This window comes from Dasypus novemcinctus, chromosome 5 (assembly GCF_030445035.2).
Source record: "Dasypus novemcinctus isolate mDasNov1 chromosome 5, mDasNov1.1.hap2, whole genome shotgun sequence".
NCBI classification, from domain to species: domain Eukaryota; kingdom Metazoa; phylum Chordata; class Mammalia; order Cingulata; family Dasypodidae; genus Dasypus; species Dasypus novemcinctus.
In genome coordinates, this window is record NC_080677.1 from 131,689,923 (window position 1) to 131,706,939 (window position 17,017).

General features: G+C 55.9%; 1 protein-coding gene across 1 annotated transcript; it reads right to left on the reverse strand.

Moving 5' to 3' along the window:
* Nucleotides 1-252: 252 nt before the first annotated feature.
* Nucleotides 253-16,799, reverse strand: IQCA1L (IQ motif containing with AAA domain 1 like). Its single transcript, XM_004458284.2, has 19 exons — nucleotides 16,769-16,799; nucleotides 15,811-16,138; nucleotides 14,788-14,907; nucleotides 14,277-14,462; nucleotides 8,880-8,951; nucleotides 7,079-7,311; nucleotides 6,587-6,671; nucleotides 6,035-6,160; nucleotides 5,808-5,883; nucleotides 5,288-5,394; nucleotides 4,502-4,585; nucleotides 4,318-4,373; nucleotides 3,434-3,516; nucleotides 3,171-3,278; nucleotides 2,726-2,925; nucleotides 2,277-2,363; nucleotides 1,788-1,965; nucleotides 1,121-1,359; nucleotides 253-477 (listed from the first exon to the last, which is right to left on the reverse strand). Exons 1-19 carry the CDS (start codon nucleotides 16,777-16,779, stop codon nucleotides 370-372), a joined length of 2,487 nt encoding a protein of 828 aa, XP_004458341.2. The 5' UTR covers nucleotides 16,780-16,799; the 3' UTR covers nucleotides 253-369.
* Between the last annotated feature and the right edge of the window lie 218 nt (nucleotides 16,800-17,017).

Below are 17,017 nucleotides of genomic sequence, written 5' to 3' on the forward strand. Positions count from 1 at the left end.
TTCCCTTTCTCTCTTCTTACTTTTCTCCCTTAAATACCTCTAGGAGGAAGATAGCTGGAAAGCCCGGACAGGAAAATGACAAGGCAATGAAGTCTTGTTGGTGGGGCCAGAGGAGAGATGGGGCGGCAGTCGGAGCCGGCAAAGGCTTGGCGCTCCAGCCAGGGAGATGGGGTGGAGGCGACAGCAGGCCACAGCAGAGAGCACAGAGATGACGGGCAGGAAGACACGGAGACGGACAAAAATCGAGCTCGGTCCCTGAAGCCACTGGGCATTTATACCTCTGCCCTCTGGATCCTTAACCCTTTGGCACTGCGGCTGCCACCCAGGCCCACGCCGGCTGAGCTTGGGCAACCCCTCCAACCTCAGCCATCACTTCCTCTTCTTCTTGTCCTTTGCCTGCCTGGCCTCCTCAGCCTCAAACTGGTCCTTGTTAAGTTGCATTCTCTTCTTGCCCAGCGGAGTCTTGAAGTACCAATCCTTAGTTGGAGGAGGAGGAGGGAAGGAGGAGAGAAGAAGACGGAGAGCCTCGTCCTTGGGGATCCGACCCTCAGCTCTGTCTCCTGACCTCCCTTTCCTTTTTGACAGGATTCTGTGTCTTCAGCGGCCTTTCCCCGTCTTCCCGGGACCTTGCTCCCCGCCAAATACTCCAGGTCACAGGTGTCAGCCGTTTCAAGGGGTCCCCCCTCCCCGGGGACTTCCTGCCTCCCACCAAGCCCTCCTCCTTCCATCCCTGAAGCCCTCGTCAAGTGCTCCCAAAGCCACCCTGTCACCCATGGAGAGTGGGCACTGACTGGGGGTGGGGGTAGCAGCTGGTGTCAAAACCAACCAAAGCCTCCTAATCTCTCACTGGCCCTTGAGGGCTCCCACCCTGAAGGAAACTCAGGTGAGACGGTCTTGCCCACATTCTCCTATCCCTTCGCTTTCCCTCTAGTGATTTCGTGTTCCCTTCCAAGCTGAAATCCGTGTTCACGTTAACCTGTCGTCTGGTAATTGGGGGTGGGGGGTGTGGGCAAAGAAAGGGGTACAAGGTGAGCTGTGGGACGGGCTCCAGAAGGCCGAGCTCCCTCGCTGGTGCCGCTTGCTCCACAGCCCTCCCTCCCCACCCCGCCCCCAGCCTCACCTTCAGGGAGTCCTCCTCCTCTTTGTACACTGGGTCCAGCCTTGCCAGATGCCCCAGGAACTCTGAGGCCACCAGGGGCCGCTTGAGCAGTTGCAGGAGCCGCCGCTCGGTCAGCACTGACTGGGTGGCTTGGAGAATGTGACTGGGCGTGTAGCCATCGGACACCTTGGCCAGGGCACTGATGTCCAGGCTCTTGGTCACCTGGACTCCCTGGGTCTCTATCATATGCTTCCAGAGCACTGCAAGCACGGGGGGAGGGCATGGGGCCAGGAGGGGCACCGGGCACCAGGGCGGGGACACGGGGCACACGGGTGGGGCGGCCAGGTGTAAGAATACTCTGACCTGGTCTCTGTAAATGAGCTTGGTGCTTTGGGGTTTACATCCACCGTCTCCTACCACAGCCCCGCTGGAAAAGTGCATGGTCAGGAACGGTAAGGATGAGCCTCCCTCTTAACAGGAGGACGTGGAGACACCAAGAACTTAAGCTCCTTGCCCACGTTTCCAGAGCTGAGGCTAGAACTCAGACCCCTGGGCCTCTGGCCTCGTTGGTCCTTCCAGAGCAACTGGCCAGAGAGGTGAGGGCACAGAGCAGGGGAGGGGGAGGGGAAGACGGGGTGGAGGGGCTTCGGCCGGGCAGCCATGCCTGGCCTCCACCCCGGGGCCTCACCGTAGCGGGAAGCGTAATCCGGCCGGGGAATGAGGAGGATGCGCTCATAGGTCCGGCACAGCCCCTTCATTTCAGCCAGCTGCGGCCGGTCTGTCGTTCCGATCAGCATCACGCGATCCCCAGGACCCAGCAGTCGCAGGGCCTTGGTGAGATCCTTCTTTATTCGCTTTGGGTCCATCTGCTCCGGAGAAGGAGAGGTGATGGGGCCAGGCGCCTTCAAACAGGGCTTCTAAATCCGCAGAGCACACGCCCCGCGCTGCTCTGCTGAACCTCACACCGAGGCTGAGATGCAGATCGGGAGAGGTGGTTATTTCTGCTTTAAGAGGGAGGAAAAAAGGCAGGAGGAGGAGAGAGGACCAAGCCGAGGACACACAGCGGCTTAGGCGCGGGGTGACTTTAAAAAGCTGTGGCCTCCCAGCCCTGCTCACGGGCTCTCACACTGACCCAGGCTGCCTGCCCACGGACGGCCCTTCAGTCCAGCGCTCTTACCTCCCTCTCCTCTTTTGGGACCTTCTTATAAAAAGTCTTCTCAGCATTCCCAATCCAGATCACAGAGGGCTGTAGGAGTCGAGCCACCTGGACAGGTCAGAGAGTCGAAATCAGACATTGCAGAGGTCTCTGGGCAGGGGTCACTCCCCATGTGGTGGGGAAACCCAGGACCAGGGCTGGTCTTGGGCGATGCGTGACCTTGGAGCTCCCAGGCCCTCTGTCCTACCTCCTCCTGAAGCCACACCCCAGCCCTTTGCACAGCACACCCTGTGTAACGTTCACTGCCTCTCTCAGGGAGGGGGGAAGGCTGCTGCATACTAAGCCTGGGAGGCCTCGCCGCCTCTTGAACTCACACCAGATGGGCAGAAGGGTGATCTAAGCATAAAGCTCACATTGCCCTGTGCTTACGAGGCTGACACTAGAAAAGTCAAAAGTCAGCGGAGTCAGACCTTAAAGACCATATGCATCATCATCTGCACCCCGGTCTTGCCAGGATATTTGCCCTGCAGGTTGCTAGGTGACAGGTCAAACAGATTGGCACCGGTTTCTGTGCACACAGCGTTGACCAGCATCTTCTTTCCCATGCCGGAGGGGCCCACCAGGAGGATGGAGCGGATGAGGGGAGCCATGGAGTGTATATCTGGGGAACCTGAGAGGGAGGAAGCAGGGGCCAGAGGCAAGGGGTGGGTCAGCAGTGGGGGAACAGGGAAGGCCAAGGGCCTTGGGCTGGGCTGGGTAAGGGTTCAGGTCAGGGTTGCTCTATCTTTCCCCCATGTCTGAGCAATTTGCCAGGCATACAAGTAGAGAGTGACAGCCACCCTCCCCTGAACCCCAGTCCCCCCAAAAGCCACCTGCCCCGGTACAGGGTCTTTGCTGTCCCCAGGGCCTTCTCACCGAGCCGAAGGATCGCGTACAAGGCCAAGTTCTGTCGTATGTCAAACAAGGAGGGCATGGGCAACTTGTTTGCCAAATTCAGAATGGACCCAAGATAGAGGCCATCACCTGCAGGGCCAAGGGAGGGAATCCCCAAGGTCAGGCTCCCTTTGGGGACGTGGCGAGCAGCTGAGCCGCAGTCTGCGGTCAGGGGTCCGCGACGGGTGGAGGGGAGATGTGGGACCGCGCTTCGGCAGGAAGCAGGTGTTGAGGAGGGGTCTCACCGACATAGTCCTTCAGCGCCACTGCCTGATTCTTCCTTAGAATGCCAAAAACGACCAGCTCTTCAAACAGAGAGTCCAGGGGCCTGGCAGAGGGACCCAGAGGACATTAGCGAGTGAGGATGGAGGGGGAGGGAGGCAGAAAGAGGGGGTACAGTGGGCAGAAGGAAGTGGCGCCTCCTGGCCCCGCCATTCTGGGGTTAAAAATCTCAGGACGGCAAGACAGCCATCAGCAGCAGATATGAGGGGTGGGGGGGAAGCAGACACCAAAACCCTTCCCGGGCAGCGGGTTTGCCCCCAGTGAGGCTGCCCTGGGGACTGGAAGAGCAACCGCCCTCGGAGTTACTCCCCGCCGCAGTCTGTTCACTGCCCAAAGTTCGACCGTGAGAACCCAGTCATTTGGGTTAAGCCTTGTCCTCTTCCTAGACTCACATTTAAGATGTCATTCCTCCTGGGAGGAATGGGCATTAAAGTAACTAACACTCACGTGCTCCAGGGCTCTCTTTACCATCAACGGAAAGGGACCCCAGGGAAGTTCCTCTGTGCCCCAGATGGGACACCCAGGGGGAGGGGGCTTTGGTGGGGGCAGAGCTGATTAAGACCAAGGCAGAAAAGAAGATCTGGGATGAGGGGAACCTTGATGACAATATTCCCTTTTCATCTGTGTTCTGCATTAGACGTGTCAAAGCCCTTCCTTATCATCTGAGGTGACCCTCATAGCTATCTTATGCGTTTGGCAGGGCAGGTACTTGGCAAACCAGGACAGGAAGTCTGAAAGGTTAAATGACTTTCCCAAGGTCATGCAGCAACAGAATCAGCCCCAGCAGCCCAGGGTTCTTTCCACCAGCCCACAGTGCCAGGTGGGCACTGCAAGGAAGGCCCGGTACCTGTCTGGGGTCAGGTCTTTCTCCTTCCTCTTGCCAGTTTTCTTCCCTGACTTCTTCTGGTTGGAAACAAGCACAGAGGTGGCTGTTCTCTGTGCCTTGCCTCCCCTCCCCCCACGTGGGCCTCCTCCCCACCCCCCGCCCCTCCCCCCTCAGCACAGTCACGGGCCCTAGCCCCTCATCTTGCCTTGGGGGTCTTCAAGGTTCTCCCCTCCTCCCTGTCCACTGCCAGACGCAGGTTCTTCAGCTCTTGCCGCATCAGCTCATCCACCTGGGGGAGATGACGGGAGGGCAGCCTGTGGCTGGGGCAGGGCAGGTGGGAGAGGGGAGGAAGGGGGCAGGGATGGAGGGAAGGGGAGAATCTTCGGAGAAAAACCCAACAGGCCCAGTGGAGGTAGCAGGGGCGGCCACTACCAACATTCCTACCCATGTTTTCAGAACCTTCAGCCTTTGCATTTCTCCCGTCCTCCCCTGGCCCCAGTCCACACCCCAATTTCAGTCTAACCCAGGAGCCTTGCTCTCAACTGGCCACTTAGAATCCGTGTGGCCTAGAGCAGGCTGTTTGACCTTTCCATCTGCTTTCCCTTAGACAGCACTGGGGAAGCAAGGGCACCTATCTCCGAAGTTGTTTTAAGACGACAGGATCTAAAGCGTTTGAAGCACATAGTGTGGGATGTAGCACACAGTGGGAGCTCTTTAAGGGTTAGTAAGGAGGGGAGTGGTGTGTGGGCGCAGACCCCCCAGCCAGTCTCAGCCCGGTGTCCCTCCCGTGTCCCTCTCCCATCATGTTGCATGAGATGCCCCCGGGAGAAAGGGGATAAGGGAGAGGCCGAGAAAGATGGGGACCCAGCGGGGCAGCAGATGGAGCTAGGACCCTGCACGGAAGGTGGAGAGGTCTAGAGAGGAGGGTGGGGGTCGGGGAGACCAGGTGGGGCTCCTGGTGGTGCAGGGCCTCCGGGCTGAGCCCTCACACCTGGATCCGGATCTCCACCTCCACTTCCTTCCTCTTCTCCTCCCTGAGGGTCTCAAGGTCAAAGCTCTGATCGGGGTGTGCCCTCCCCTGTCCGTTCTTCCACCGCTCTGACAGGGAAAAATGGAGCGGGCGAGTGAAGGTCAGGGGCCCAGGGGAGTGCGCTCCTCCACCCGCGTGCACATAGTAGGCACGTGCACACGCACACACACTCGTGCCCCTGCGCGTGCACGCGAGCCAGGAGCCTGTCAGCCACTGGGCTGTGTGGCACTGCTTCTTCCGAGACCACCGTCGGAGGCCCCAAGGACCCCGGGATTCAGACCAAAGCCACAACAGCCCTCCCACCCAAGAGATGGCATCACACCCCTTCTCCCCCTTTAACAATATTCCCTCAGCCTGCACCTCCCCACCCCCTTCATAATCCATATGGCAGACGCCCCACTTTCCCCATGTCCAGGCATCACCCCAAGACCCCATGAGGCCTGAGCCCTGCACGCTCTTCTGCAGCCTTCTCCCCTCTTACTTATGTACTCCTCGTGTCCGGCATTAATCACAGGTATGAATTTGGATGGCATTATTTTCAGCATTGTATCTGCTTCCTAGAATAGAGACATCATTTGACCTTGACCCCATGACCTCCACCTATCACACACCCTGACCCTAATTCTTCCCCAGACCAGCCTTCCCACCACGACAACCCCCGAAGTTGTTCCTCCCTGCCCACTCGCGCCGCGGGCCCTGCTGTCTCACCCCCTTCTTGGTCTTGTCTTCCTTTCCTATTTTTTTCTTCTCCTTTTTTTTCTCATTTTCTCCTTCCTTGTTTTTCTCTTGATCCTTCTTTTTCTCCTGGACCTGCAGCTCCAGTTCCATTCTCACCTGTGGCCAAGACCGAAAGGAGTTTATAGGAGCAAAAGAACCCAGGCCCTGGCTCCGGGGACCCCCAGACCCTGGTAGTGGTGGGGTCAAGATGGCTGAGTCCACACACTCCAAACTGGGGCCCAGGACCAAGGAAACAGGATGCTGACCAGAGCTGCTGGCTCTCTCCAGGGCCCTGGGGTTCCACAGCCAAAATTGTCCCCTCAGACAGGGTTTTCCTCTGCCTGTCCCCGATGCCTCCTCCTGTCACCGTAGCCCCTTCCTCGCCCCCAGGCAGACCTTCCAGTGAGTCACGAGCATTTCCTCTGGCCACATTCTCTTCTGGCCTCCCCTTCCACCCCACCTTCACTTTCAGCTCACACTCGGGACTCTACAACCTCAGGCTCGGCCTGACACAGAAAACTCCTGTCCCCACCTCCAGGGCACCTGTTCTGGAGTCTTGTCTGCAAAGATCAGGTAGGATCCTCCGGTAGCCTCGTCTGGATAATCAGGGAACCGGCCAGTCAGGGCACTAAGTAGGCAAGAGATGAGAGGGGGTGGCTAGATGGATGCGTGGATGGAGGACAGGTGGACGGAGGGTAGGTGGGTAGAAGGAAGGCTAGAGAAGGATGAAAGATCAGGCAGATGGAGGGAGGGAGCGGAGAGTTACAGAAGAGAAGGGCAGATAGCTCAGGGGGCATTCCTGGACGCGTTCCCCTCCTCTTCTGGCACTTTCTCTTCCATTCAGGGAATCTGGGGCTCCTGTGCCAGCGGGCCCCATGGGTGGAGGCCCCAGCTTAAGCGTGTTAGCCGTGTGTTGGGGAGGTGGTGGTGGGTGAGCGAGGGCCCAATCTACAGGACAGGCCAGGCAGGAGAAGCCTACTGAGGTGAGGAGGAAAAGGATTGCGGGTGGTGTGGGCAGTGGCCGGGGACACTGACTGGCACTCGATAAACCACTGTCGGATTTGCTCCTTCATTCTCTCCTTCATGTCGGGCCCCTCGGTCTCCAGGAGTGAAGCGTAGGCCTGAGAAATGGCCCGCTGGAACTCTTCCTCCTTCTCCAGCTGGTGGAGCCTCCGCACATCGGCCATGGCCACGAGACTGCCCTGGCAGGCGGTGGCTGAGAGCTCCTGCTTGCGGGGCGAGAGCCCCTGCTTGCGGGGCGAGGGCAGCTGGAGGAAGTGGAGAGAGAGGCTGCGGGACTCAGGAGGGGGGGCGGGGAGGGCCCGGGTGGGCTCTGGACCCAGCCCGCTGCCCCAGGCCCACCCACCTGCCCCTCACCGAGTCCCCGCCACGCCCGCACGGAACAGCGGGCAGGCCCGTAGCGGCGGAAATTGTGTTTGGAGCCGAAAGTCACCCGCGTAAATTACTCTGATAATGAGTTTGCTGGATGCATCGGGGCTGGCCCCCCCTGCCCGCTCCCCCCCACACCCTCCCCTGTGAGCCTCCGGCCCCAGCCCCCACGCGCACCCCCCAGCCCCAGCGGCCGCGTTGGCAGCCGCACTCGCAGCCACTTTCCTGCCTCATTGGCTCCCAAATGTATTTTAAATATCACTCTGCGCAGAGACAATTACTGAAAACGCTGAGCTCACACTGTTGATGGGCCCGGGCGGCCGGGCTCATTCCTCACCCACTGCTGGTGCACGGCCCCCCTCTCCCCTCCCCATCTCCCGACCCTGCCTCCCTCAGCCTGCTCTCGCCTGCCTCGGAGGCGTCCAGCTCTCCTGGGCGCCCCCCCCCCAAACAAGCCTCTGACTTCCTCTCCCACGCCACCTGGCCCTGAGCCCCACCCTCCTTCTGCAGCCCCCAACCCTCCCAAAGCAGCAAGTCCAGCCCTGCCCAGACGCGGCTGCCTCTGCCCTGCACAGCGTCAGTCCTCGGTGTGCTTCTTTCTCTCCAAAGTCCAGCCAGGCCCACCCTGCCCAGGCCCCTTCCCAGCCAGCCTCATGGGCCAGGCCTCCACGGGATCTCCTGGTGCTGCAGCCGTCCCCCCCAGCGGGGGTCGTGACCCTCACCCTGTCATGGCCTTGGTGTCCGAGGCCATCAGAGAATGGCTGGGACTAAAGATCCCTCCGAGAGCAGGGAGGACATGAGATTCAGGGAGAGCGGCGTGCTCACCCCCTCCCGGACACGCATGCACGCGTGTGCACACGGGCCTCTCCACCACTCTCCACCCACATTCTCCTGCCCAAACACACATTACGGAGCTCCCCAGCAGGGCAGGGGCCTCAGAGCAAAGGGGAAGCCTGTGGCCAGAAAAGCCCTAGTTTGGGGGGGAGCCCCACCCCACCTAGGCTCCCAGTTCGCCCCGGAGTGATGCTGCAGCTGGCCTTGGGCCCTCCTCTGCCTTTGCACCCATGCAACCTCTTCCTTCCAGGCGGGGCGTGGTGTGGGGCCCAGGAGGCTCTGGGCTACTATTCTCCCTCGCCCAGTCCCACATTCGAGATCCTTCCAGTGAGTCCAGAAAAGGGACGGGTGTCAAGGGACACAGCTCAGTGGTGGCTTTCCTGTCCTCCCCTCTCTTTATGAACCAAATCCTGAATTTCCCTTATATCACAATCCTTAGCCCCCACTTCCTGGCTCACTCCCCCCACCTCCCTGCTCACTCCCCCCACCGTCCTGGGTGATGTGGGGGGCAGGACAGGGCTGACCCTGGGGTGGAGGGAGCAGAGGGGCAGCGAAGAAGAGGGGAGGGCCCGCAGGCGCCGGCACTGCGCTGGGGGCGGCGGCAGGGCCTCACCATGCCGATGAACTCCATCTCTGCCTGCCGGTCCTGCTGCGTGCGCCTCCACTGCAGGTAGCCTTTCCACACCTGTGGGAGGGGCAGCCAGGGAGGTAGCTCCTGGGCTCGGCCCTTGGGACAGCCCACAGCCACTGTCTCAGGGATGGAAGGCGGCAGAGGGTCACGGCTAGAGGGAGCTGGTGGGCAGTGGGGGGAATTACCAAGGGAGGTCATCTCCAGGCCTCAATCAACACAGCACTGCCAAGCAGGAACAACAAAGAAGAGGCGGTTGTGGGGCGTGTCCCCAACGAGTCTAGCTCCCAGCTTGGTTCACTCAGGGCCCCACCAGGAATTCCCTCTTTCTCATCTGCACCCTCGTTTCTGCTCTTCTCTGAGGCTCAGATCACAGTCCAAGTACCACCTCCTCCAAACAGCAGCCCATGCTCTCTCCCTTCTCAGCATTCCCAAAGCATTTGGAGTGAAAACTTGATTCCACACAGGGACATAGACATCAGCACTGTGGAGACTGGAGATCCCTTAGCTAATGCCTACAGTTTTCACACAAGGAAACTGAAACCAGAAGTGGGGCCTGCCTTTTCCACGGCCAAAGAGCCAGGCAATGCAGAATTGGGGCTGGGATATGTCTCTGGACTCCTGACCCAGTGCTCTTTGTCTCATGCCCCCCACTGCTCTCACAATCTGGTACCTGTGGGGTGGGAGGGTGGGGGCACTGGGCAGAGGGAGGCAAGACCAGGGAGGCAGGGCAAACTTCTAGCCAGTTACCTCCTGTTCCCACAGCAGCGCTGCAGTGAGCAGGGACTGGGTCTGTGCTTTGTCCTTCTGCTCTTGTGACTAGTGCAGGAAAGGCCCCACAGTGACTCAGTGCTTGAGACCTTCTTTCCTGGGAAACCCCAAGGCTGGAACTCAATACTTCTGTCATCTTGATGTCTGGCCATGGGGACAAAGTGACTTCTTTGGGCTCTCAGGGGAGAAGTGGGACTCTTTGGGGCAGACCCGTTTCCTTGAAAGGCTGCTTTAAAGAGTCCCCTGGGCAGGCAGCCCTCTACGTCCTCGTCCTCGGGGCAGTCTGGCCATTGGGTGCAGTCGTCAAACCCAGGGGCTCTGAAGGGGCTGCTGAGCATATCATAAACTCTAGCCCATTCAGGGAGATTTTTGTTGTGTTTGTTTGATAGTTGGTTTGTTTGTTTTTTGTTTTTTGGTGGGATGAGTTTTTAAAGTTTCCTCTAGTAGGCCAGGAGACGGGTTTTTGAAGCATTGGTCCTCAAGAGAGAAAAAGGATGGGAGAGGGGACTGAGCTGAGAGAGGACAAGGGCCCAATCCCGTGTCAGCAGTTCTGGGGCCATTTTTGGAAAGAAGCAGTGACAAGAGGCATCCTGTGACCAGGCATGGCCAATGGCCTTCAGGAGCAGTGACTGCTGCAGGAGCAGGAAGTGCTCCTTCTCTGCATTTTCTTAGGGCCCCTCTGGCCTTTAGTAAAACTGTTGACCACTGCTGCCTGGAGGGTGCCTGGTATCAGGAGGGTGTAGAGAGCAAGAGCTGACCACATAAAAGGTGGCGTGGTCATCCAGAGCAAAAGGACAGGCATGGCAACCAGGGCAGGTAAGAATTCACTGGGAAACTGAAGGAGGGAGTGGGGTTTCCTGCAGTGACGCAGGATGGGGACAATACTATACTATTTGGATATTAAAGAAAAAGAATGACCTTAGGAGGCACAAAATTTGAGAATACCTGGATTATAATAGTCAGCAAACTCAAATTCATAATGTTTCCCTTTACCTTATATAGCAGTTTGATATGGTTATGAATTGCAAAAATAGATATTGGATTATGTTTGTAGTCTAGTCTGTACCTGGGCATGGTTAAGTTATGATTAGGGCTTTGATTGGGCCACGTCATTAGTGCATTAGTCCCCACCTCTTGGTGGGTGGGGACTCACAGAGAAAAGGCATGGCAAAGGATAGAGCTGAGGGGTTTTAATGTTGGAGTTTTGATGTTGGAATTTGATGCTGAAGCCTTAAGCTGGAGGCCCAAGAAGTAAGCTCACAGAGGAAACAGAAGCAAGCCCCAGGAAGAGAGGAATCCCGAGTCCAGGAAGAAGCAAGCCCTGGGAAGAAAGGAACCTTTAACTCAGAGAGAAGCAAGACCCTGGAAGGGAGGAACCCAGGAAGCCTGAACCCTCGCAGATGTCGGCAGCCATCTTGCTCCAACATGTAAAAATAGACTTTGGTGAGAGAAGTAACTTATGCTTTATGGTCTGGTATCTGTAAGCTCCTACAGATACCCTTTATAAAATAAATACCCTTTATAAAAACCAACCAATCTCTGGTATTTTGCATCAACATCCCTTTGGCTGACTACTACTGAATTTGGTACCGGGAGTGGGGTAGTGCTTTTGCAATTACCAAAATGCTGGAACAGTTTTATAAATGGGTAAGGGGTATTTTTTGGAGGAATTGTGAGATGCTTGATGGAAAAAGCCTAAATTGCTTTGCAGAGACTGTTGGTAGCAATATGAAGCCTAAAGTTATTTTTGGTAAGGCCTTAGAAGGAAATAATTGTGAGATGGATGGTAAAGTGACTTTTTTATGATGCCTTAGAAGTTAATGATGAAACTATTATTGGAAACTGGAGGAAAAGCGATCCATGTTTTGAAGTTGCAGAGAACTTAGCAAGATTAACTTCTGGTGTTGTATGGAAGGCAGAATTTGAAAATGGCAAGCCTGGGCATTTAGCTGTAGAACTTTCCAAAGTAAACCTGGAGAATGCTGCTTGGCTTCTGCTTGCAGCTTATAGCAAAATGCTAGATGAAAGAGATATGCTGAGGACTGAACTGTCAGGCACAAAGAAAACAGAAACTGATTCTGGAAGTTCCAAGCCTCTGGAAATCAAAGTTCCAGATGAAAGTGCCCCATTGGAGGACTTAACTAAACTTGGAACTGGTAAATCAGGATTGAAGATGCAGTTATCTCGGAAAGACTTGTGGAAAGTCTTACTGTCTGATGCCTTGGACCCCTGCTTCTTGCCTGCTAAACCAACAAGGTTTTTGAGACAGCTGTATGAACAAAACCACTGTCAGCCTGGACTAAAAGGGACATGGAAAAGAGAGATTGAAGGAGAAACAGCTTTAAGAGGAAAACCACGGAAGCTGAGATCTTGAATTAAGACATCATCTTGGGGGAAGTGGATGTGGCTCAACAAATAGAGCATCTGCCTACCATATAGGAGGTCCAAGGGTTCAATACCCAGGGCCTCCTGGCTCACGTGGCGAGTTGGTCCACATGCAGTGCTGCTGCGTGCAAGGAGTGCCGGCCCACCAAGGAATGCCCCCGCGTAAAGGTGCCCTCCATGCAAGGAGTGGCCCCTGTGTAAGGAGAGCTGCCCCGTGTGAAACTGCAGCCTGTCCAGGAGTGGTGCCATACACACGGAGAGCTGACGCAGCAAGATGACGCAACCAGAAAAGACACAGATCCCCAGTGCCACCTGATGAGAATACAAGTGGACGCAGAAGAACACAGTGAATGCACACAGAGAGCAGACAATGGGGTGAGGGTGGGGGAATAAATAAATAAATCTTAAAAAAAAAAGACATCACCTTGGGCCAAGAGAGGAACCCCACCCATGTGTACAGAGAGGGTGAGTTTGCACCAGCAGTTGAAGAGGGTGGATGTTCCTATCCAATGTTCTGGGAGAGTTTTGACACCCCAGGGTACAGAGAGGGTGGAGCACATTCCCCAAGGATTAGGGCAGTTAAGGTCAGCACTACACAGGTCTGAGAGGGGTGGACCTGTCTCCCATAGATTAGGGAAGGTCAGGTGGTCAACTCATTGCTCTGAGAGGGTTGAAACTGCATGCCAAAGGTTAGGGAAAGCCAGGGGGTCAACTTGTTGCTCTGAGAGGATTGAACCTGTATGCCAAAGGTTAGGGGGAATGTTGTCTTCACATCACTGTACTAGGGGGGTTAAGACGCTAATCCAAAGATTGGGTAAAGTGTGGCAATCACCCCAACACTCTTGGAGGGTGAGGTCTGGAGCTTGGTCGACACCCAGATGCTTGATGAGGGTGAAACCAAGAAAATGGCCACTGGGCAAGCATGTGGAAAGGGTGGGTTCCCATAAGGCCCCAAGGAGAAGAACCCATCATTTTAAGAATGACTCTCAGACTGAAATCGAATGGAGGATGCCCTGCAGGTTTATTGAACTGTAGAGGATTGGTGGCTCATGTTTCCCTCCCAATTTCTCTTTACTGTAATGAAAATGTTTATCGTTTGTCTGTCTATTTGTGTATTGGAAACAGATAAATTGTTTTGTGAGGTTCAGAGGTCTGTAGCAGATAGGACTTTGCCCAAAGACAAACTATTTCTTTAAATTGACTGTGATGTGATTTAGTACTTGCATTCTTACTGATTTAGAGTTTTTTCCAATATTGTAATATCTTTTTGGAATTCAGAGGGTAGAGTGTAGCAGTTTGATGTGGTTATGAATTCCAAAAATAGATATTGGATTATGTTTGTAGTCTGGTCTGTACCTGGGCATGGTTAAGTTATAATTAGGGCTTTGATTGGGCCACATCATTAGGGTGTTAGTCCCCACCCGTTGTTGGGTGGGGACTCACAGATAAAAGGCATGGCAAAGGACAGAGTTGAGGGTTTTTGATGTTAGAGATTTGATGTTGGAGTTTGACGCTGAAGCCTTAAGCTGGAACCCCAGGAAGCAACCTCACAGAGGAAACAGAAGCAAGCCCCAGGAAGAGAGGAATCCCGAGTCCAGGAAGAAGCAAGCCCTGGGAAGAAAGGAACCCTGAACCCAGAGAGAAGCAAGACCCTGGAAGGGAGGAGCCCAGGAAGCCTGAACCCTCACAGATGTCGGCAGCCATCTTGCTCCAACATGTGAAAATAGATTTTGGTGAGGGAAGTAACTTACGCTTATGGCCTGATATCTGTAAACTCCTATCCCAAATAAATACCCTTTATAAAAACCAACCAATTTCTGGTATTTTGCATCAGCACCCCTTTGGCTGACTAATACACCTTGGTTACCAGGAGGCTCAGGATATATTTAGGGGCTCATATTTAACAAGCTTAAGAGTTTCTAGAATTATGTTCTACACTATTATAGCTCTTCCCTACATTTAATGATCCTCTGTTTTTGGGACTTTTATGATATCCCACTCCAACTCCTTTTGGGGATGGAGACATAGAATAAATAATAAACAAATAGCATACATGTTTATTGACCAATTAAGGTCTCTATCCACAAGCAGTTTAGAATCAAATTATGGGGAAAGAGAATGCACGCCCTGAAACCTCTTGTGATCAGTTGCCTGAGCCAGGCAGTTTCCTGCAGGAGCTGACCCTGCTGACTCTGCCCGGCCCTCCTACTAGGAGCCCAGGGTTACCTTCTGGATGCTGGTAGCTGCTTGATTCTGGGTGAACTTGTCCTTCCCAGCCTCCCGAATCTTCTGATCCCTCTCTTCCTCTTTCCGAATCTCTCGCATGAACTTGGCTCGGAGACGGCCTTGTCTGGCACGCTCAGCCCTTTGCAACAGGATTATGGCCTCGGTCCGGTGCATTTCGGGAAAACTCTGGCCAGAGCAGAGGCAAAGGGGCAGGAAGAGATGAGATTAGGACTTGCCTACAGAGTGGGCAGCAGGGAGACCAGCCACCAAAGGATGAGCTAGAGGCCTGGTACTCCCAGGGGCATCTGGCTGCCTGGCGCCTGCACCTCTCGTTTCATGTTGGAGGCTTGCAAGGAACGCAAGAGCAGCCTTGAAGGCGGCCAGAGGTTACCAGAAGAGCACTCTGAGGTGGGGCATAGGAAGGGCAGGGCCTGTGTTCTGGAAGGGAGCATCTCTTTTTGGGGAGGCAGGAAGTGAGGATCCGGGAGGGGAGTCTCCCACACACCCTCACCTCCTCTGAGGACACGGGCTCTATTCTTCTCAGGATCTCCAGCAGCAGCAGCTCGCGTTCCTTCAGAACTATGGACTGCTCCAAAAGGAAGTATTTGGGAATTGGAACCTCCAGTTCTACCTTTGGGGCAATATGGGGGAAGAAGAGTCAGGAACCCAAAGTCCAGGTCCATTACCATTTTTGGCTGCTTACCCAGTCCCACACCACTTTCCTCAGTCCTAGAGCCCTGGGGTGGGGTTGCATGCGTTTCGGGGCAGATCCCTCCAAGGACCTTCCCTCTTTCCGCCTTTCTGGGGTTGAATTCTGGAAGATCATGGGAGGTCATGGGCAGTGGTTCCTAGCCTGACTGCACATCAGAATCTTCTGGGAAGCTCTTAAAAATACATATTCCTAGATCCTCTCCAGATACGCCGTATCAGAATGGCAGGGCCTGGGATATCTGTTTTGGTTTTTAAAAGTGCACAGCTGAGTCCGATGCAGTTGGGCGTGGACACTTTGTTGGAGAGTGTCTGGTGTGGACTTGGAGCAGTGACTCAACTGGGAACTTGGGGCAGGGCTGGAGGCCGCCTGCATGTGCTCTGTGCTCTAGACCAGCCTTCTCAAACTTGACCTTACAAATCACCCGAGGATCTTGTTAAAATGCAGGTTTTTGGTTCAGTAGGTCTGGGATGGGGCCTGAAATTCGGATTTTCTAATCAGCTCCCAGGTGATGCCCACGCCGTTGGTCCACGGCCTTTCCTCACCAATCCGTGCGGTTCGTGAGTCTTCCCATGCGCGAGGGCCCCCATCCATACCCCGCTCTGCGTGCGCCCCTGGTTCCTGAGCCCTTTTTACAAGCCCAAACTCCATCCTCTGCCCCCCGCCCTCCTTCCCTTTCGGTGGTCCGTTTCCCCGCGCCCCCGCCCCACTCATGTCCCAGCACTAGGGGTGTCCGTGGCAAGTCAAAGCCAGCCCTTCTCTCCACCCCCTTCCCCCCACCCGGAGGCGTGGCTCCACGCAGCCACCCCCCCCAGCCACGCCCACCGGCGTGAGCTTCAGGTCCTGCAGCGCTTTGTCCAGGCAGTGGCACTCGCTCAAATCGGCGCGCACCAGCTCGTCCTTGAGCTCCAGCACGCGGCCCGCCACGCCGTCCAGCAGGCGCCGCAGCAGGCGCCGCTTCTGCGGCTGCACCATCTGGTCGTAGACCGTGTCGAGCCGGCGCATCAGCCCCAGGTAGTACAGATAGAGCGACGAGAGCTTGTACTGGAAGGACTGACGCTCCCGGTCGGGTACGGGTTCCAGCAGGGGCTGCTCTTTGTCCAGCAGCTCTTGCAGGGTCACGTGGGAGGAGTCCCAGAGACGTTGGTAAGCCCTGGAGAGGAGGGAGCATGGAGGGGTGGGGAGCAGCAGTTGGGGGAGTTGGGAGCTGCTGAGCCTTTTGAGGTCTGTGGTGAACTCTGGGTTCTGGAGCGTGTGGGGTTCAGTGAGGTGAGGGATCAGCAGGGGCGTGGGATCACGGTTACAGTGGGCGCCGACATGGGTGTGAGCTTGGGGTCAGTGAGGGGAATCCACTGGTGGATTAGCAAGGGGAGTGAAGAGTGGGCATGGCATTTAGTCAGGGGCTCAAGAGGGATGGGTGTAGGGCTGAGGCTCCCTGTAAGAAAGGGACCTTTTGGGGGTCAGGGGACAGTCTGCCCCTTCAGGGTAAGGGTGCAGCCCAGAAATGCTGCAGTGGTCTGGGTTTGAGAGTGGGAAGTGGGGGTGAGGAATGAATACAGAGAAGGGCCCTGCTTCTGGAATGAGTAGTCCCCCGGGAAGTTTGAGGAGAGAAAACCGTACCCCAGGCAAGTGGAGCCAAGGGAGCGGTGGCTATGTGCCTGGGACCAGGTGGGGCTAGAGTGCCTGCACAGCACCAGCCCCTCCCCCACCCCCAGCAACCACTGCCTCAGCCTGCTGGGATCTGGGGGACACTTTGCTGGCTCCATCCCACCACCCGACTCACCCCTCAGACATGGTGCCCACTCGCTCCCTCACGCTGCCCTTTGTGAGCTGACTGTGGAATCCACAGAACCTCAGTGGTTCCACTGACTCTACCCCTCAAAGTCAGGTAGCAGAACAGCCTGACTTTAAGAGTTCTGTTCCATTGTACCAATATTCTAAGACTGTTGTCGAGGCGCTGGAGGGTACAGGATTAGGAACCACTTATCATGGAGGATGTCCTGAAGGCAGCACACTGAAGGGAAGGGAGAGC

What these genes read in the sequence shown, in the direction of transcription:
- IQCA1L (XM_004458284.2), bottom strand. An exon ending in AGGTGGAGATCCGGATCCAG is followed by an intron (nt 4,586 to 5,287) that starts GTGTGAGGGCTC and finishes CATCTCCCCCAG; the next exon opens with GTGGATGAGCTGATGCGGCA. An exon ending in GGATTACGCTTCCCGCTACG is followed by an intron (nt 1,360 to 1,787) that starts GTGAGGCCCCGG and finishes CCGTGCTTGCAG; the next exon opens with TGCTCTGGAAGCATATGATA.